This window comes from Bison bison, unplaced genomic scaffold, assembly GCF_000754665.1.
Source record: "Bison bison bison isolate TAMUID 2011002044 unplaced genomic scaffold, Bison_UMD1.0 scf7180017864043, whole genome shotgun sequence".
Classification (NCBI taxonomy): Eukaryota; Metazoa; Chordata; class Mammalia; order Artiodactyla; family Bovidae; genus Bison; species Bison bison.
Window position 1 is genome coordinate 438,567 of NW_011494615.1, and position 4,518 is coordinate 443,084.

Genomic DNA, 4,518 nt, shown 5'->3' on the forward strand with positions numbered 1-4,518 from the left:
GTCCCTGTCTTGGGTCTCTCTCTCTTTTTCCATCCTCCTGGATGATAACTCTGCTTCTCTTCCCAGATATGACTCACTAATGGAGGGATTTTAGGCAGAGTGGTGACTGGGCCAGGACCAGGCAGAAAGTTTGCAGGAAGGGGAACCCAAGGAGGTCAACGGGAGCAATGGCTTTGAATCCATCCCTTGCTGACCAGCATCATCTTCTTCACCCTGCAGCCTCTGTGTTTAAACCTATTAGAGGCATTGTCTGTTTCTGGTGACACTTATTCTGTCCTCTGCCACCCGGAGAAAGGCAACATGGTCATCTCATGACCTGCGTGCTCTTTGGGTGTCGGTGCCCAGACGTAACCACTTCTGGGACTGCGGACAGCTCTGTCAGCTGTCTTGTATAGTTCCAAGAATAGAACTGTCTCTTCTTGGTTGGATTTAGGGGGCAGGGGGACACAACAAGGACGGGATAGAACTTCACCACCCTCAGAGGAGAGAGGAGGGTACCACTGAGCAATATGTGAGTTGAAAGCCCTTAGAACTGTGTGTTCCTCACATGGAAGCCAGAGGGGTGGTGGCGTCTGACTTCGGTGACGATTTTGACCAGCCCTCCTTGGAATGGGGAATGGGGGGATGGCCACGAGTTGGAAGCTGGTCCCCATTTTATCCCACATGGGAACACCAACCACCAGGAAAACCAGGCTAATCCAACCCAGTGTTTATTGTTGCACAAGGCTGTTTGCAGTCCTGAGGGGATCTTCTGGCTGGGGCGTGGGTAGCAGGCCGTGTGGCCACAGGGGTGCAGGGAAGATACAGGCTGTGACAACCCCCAGGCTCTTGTCCAGAGGATACACGGGCCAGAGGACTCCTCAGCCACACTCCAGGGAGAATGGGAATGGGGTTTGGGGATGGTGCTAATAATGATACCAATGGTGATACAAATAAGCAAGAAGATCCCACTGGTTACAATATATAAAAGGCAGCATAAAAGTCTGTGCTTTCACTTTCCCATCAGCAAGATCTGAGTTCAAATCCTGTCTGTGTGACAAGGTGAGGTCCCTGCTCTGTGTGAGGCTCACTGTGATTTAGTGCCCACCTTGCTGGGTTGCTGTGAGGATGAAGGGGCCTGTGAGCGTCCATCATCTCTGAGCCTGGTGCTAATAGTTGGCACACAGGTGGGCAGCTCCCATAGCCCATGAGGATCGGTAGGGCTGGAGGTAATCTACTGGAATTGGTCCAGCCATCCCAGGGCAACTCCACCTTAGCAGGGACTATGGAGACAGCTGCCCTCCCCAAACTAAAAACTCCTTGTTTACAACCGCACCTGCTGGAGGCAGAAAAACTCATTCACTGCGAAGAGCTGGCAGCTATGAGGAGGCACTGAGGGAGGGGACCACATGTCTGGAGAGATGCCTGAATGGTGATGCTTAACCCAAAAGAACCTGATGTCAGCGGTGGAACTTCAGGCACTGTCCAGGTGGTGGTGGCAGGTGACCTTTCGGGGCAGTACCCTTGTCGCCTGAGATAACAGCACATTCCCAAATGCACTGTCTGGGGATAGGCGGTGGCCTTTCTCCGATGGCTCTCGAGAGCTACCGGGGGTGGAATCAGGAGAATATGCAGGTTTCTTGCCCTCGATTGGAGGAGGGAGTCTTTGGGGGCGGAGTCTGAAGACTGAGCTTCACCCCACGTCTTCCAGGTAGGAGCTTCCAGTGTTCCTCCACCTATGTACCCTCGTCCTCCAGGCAGGCGCAAAGGCAGCGTTCTTCAGGGGATTCCGGACAGTGATCTGGGGGCCCTGGGAAGCCTCCTGAGCTCAGGGCTGGGGCTGACCTCGCCTGAGAGGTCTTTGCCCCCTGTGCCGCGCGGGGTGGCGGGCGGTGCCGGCGAGAGGGGTCGCCCACCCGCCTGGGCACCTGGCGGTCAGACCAGGGAGACTTCGGCCTGGAAGCTGGAGGAGCGGCCCGCACCCGGGCTGACGCGGGTCAGCATGGAGACCTGCGTGCTGCATGTGGCCCCGTTGCTGCCTGCGGACGGGTGCTGGTATTTGGGGTCCCAACCCAAGACGCCCTGCAGGTGCCAGCGCCGCCACTTCCGCCGCAGCTCTGCCTGCACCTGGGAGAAGGGAGAGTGGTCAGGCCCGCCCCAAGGAAGCCTCCTGCCATGCTGACTGGGCTGTACTTCATCTAGGATGTGGACCCGGTCAGTCATATCCTCTTGAGGAGTCTAATGTGAGGGGCCAGATGCTACTTTGGGCGCTGCAGAGATGGGACCTCCTTGGTGGAGCCAGGTCAAATCAAGCGATTGGAGTTGAGGGAGGTGGGAGCCAGAGAGGATCAGAGAATGCAGTCTAGGGAGGGAGTGGGATGCTGCCTGGGGTGGCTGTACTGTAGTCTCCTGATCTTTGCCTTCTAAATCACTTGAACTCATCCAAGTAGATTTTTTGCTTTGTAACCAGGCTCCACAGTGACTCAACCTTCTCTTGCTGCCTCCAACCATCCCCGCTCACACTGCACATAGCCACCCAACACAGCACTTCTCACATTCTTCTCTCACGAATCACACGAATCCCCGGAGATTTTCTTAAAAGCAGATTCAAAGTCAGCAAGTCCGGGGTCGTCTCAGAAATCAGCATTTTAAGCAAGGTCCTAGGTGCCATCACTGACGAACTAGTCTGAGGACCACCTTTGGCATAGCAAGGTTTGACCCTTCTCTGCTCTCCACATCAGGGCTTTTGGACCCTGGGGCAACGAGACTCTGTTCCCTGGCCCCCAAGGTCTGGGAGGGGCTTACCTCGCCATTCAGGAAGCAGTAGAGGATGGCCACCACGAAACCCTGGGGAGGAAGGGAGCAGGAGAAGTGAGGTAGATAGACCCAGAGAGCCCCAAGCCCTGCCCTACCCGTGTTCCCTCGGTTAATCAAAGAGCTAAACGTAGAGTAGGTGCTTAATAGATACTTATTACAATGAAAAGATTGGCACCTAGGGGCAAGAGGCCAAGGCCCCAGGAGAATCCCCTCCCTTAAAGCCCAGAGAAGAATGCAGCCTTACGTCCACAGTTCCTACCTGGAAAGAACCCACGACGAGCTCAAAGACCAGTTTCACTTCAGCCTTAAAGTTGTCGGGGAAGAAGGCGAACATGATGTAGTGCACACCAAACAGGGGGATCAGCAGAAGGGTGGACTTGGCCAATCTCCTGGGGACAGGGGAGGGGCAGGCAGTGGGCATGCGTGTCCACACATGTGGCCACAGAAGACAGGGACAAGGAGCAGGATGTGTGAGGATGGGCTGTGGGTTCTCGCCAGCCCTTTGCCCACATATTTCTGTTCTGTATCTGCAGTGCCCATATCCTCATGCCCCCCGGCCGTCCTCCCCTGGACAGGCTCATGAGAGACAGAGTGTAACCCCTGTATTTCACTTCCTGGAGGAGAGCACATAAAGGAAGGCCACTGCTGAAAAACCCGAGGATGATGCGTAATAGTGGTTATTTCAGGCTCCATGGCCACTAATGGGGATATTAAGCAACGGGACATCGTGGTTTGTTTTTCCCTGGTCTCAATTTCTACAATCTGTACAATGGGGTGAATGTATGCTCAACATGGTCAAGTAATAGAAGTGGTTTTTCAGTCTCTACATCGTGTCCAACTCTTTGGGATCCCATGGACTGCAGCACACCAGGCTTCCTTGTCCTTCACTATCTCCCAGAGTTTGCTCAAACTCATCTCCACTGAGTTGGTGATGCCATCCAACCACTGTAAACTCGGAAGTGCTTTGGGTGCTACAAAGTGCAATGTTTTCATGAGAGACCAATGCTTTATTGGAATTTGAGGGCCTTTGGGAAGGAAGGCTCTGTCCAAGGTCACTTGGGAGGATGGTGGGTGCTCAAGTTTGTGCTTGGTCACCAAGGGTGACTCAGGGTCAACTAGCAAAGGCCTGTCTTTGGCTTCTCTGCTGTGTCCACTTCCTCAGGAGTTGCTACCTTCTCTGGGATCACACCCCTTTCCCCCTGCCTCCCCCTGACCAATACACGCAACTCCAGCATTCTCCAAAAGACCAGCTCTTCCTTTACCACCCTTGCGTGCTCAGCAGGGTCCACACTCACTTGAAACGCCTTGCCGCTTTCCTGTGGAACAGGGCTCATCCTGGTTCAGGCCTCCCAGCCCCCTGACCTGATAGCTGGTCCAGGCAGCGTGAACCCACAGTCCTCTGGCTGGGAGAGGTCTGAGGGGTGGATGTGTCTCTGCCTTTATCTCTCCTGCCCTGGCAGTCAGTCCAGGGGAGCCTAGCCCTGAGTCTAAGGACCCACAGCAAACTGTGGGCAGAAGAGCTGGCCTGGCCCCACCCACTCCTTCCTGGACCTGGTTCCCCACCACACCAGTATCCCCAGCCCTGCCCACCGCTATCTGGCTGCAAACCTATCCCACGCACCCGCGACTGGCAGATGGAGGCTTTCTTTAAACTGAAGGCTTGTGGGGAGGTGGAGAGTGGGAGCTGACAGTCCCTCCACAGGGAGCTCCATCTTCCACTCC

General features: G+C 55.0%; 1 protein-coding gene across 2 annotated transcripts in view; it reads right to left on the reverse strand.

The window, feature by feature from the left end:
* Positions 1–694: 694 nt before the first annotated feature.
* Positions 695–4,518, reverse strand: part of VIPR1 (vasoactive intestinal peptide receptor 1) — a 32,174-nt gene continuing 28,350 nt past the window's right edge. For both annotated transcript variants that reach the window (XM_010835449.1, XM_010835448.1), the window contains exons 11-13: positions 3,056–3,185; positions 2,785–2,826; positions 695–2,106 (exon numbers count right to left, since the gene is read on the reverse strand). In XM_010835449.1, the coding sequence (XP_010833751.1) occupies positions 1,915–2,106; positions 2,785–2,826; positions 3,056–3,185 (364 nt within the window). In that variant the 3' untranslated portion in view covers positions 695–1,914. The remainder of the gene's footprint in view (positions 2,107–2,784; positions 2,827–3,055; positions 3,186–4,518) is intronic.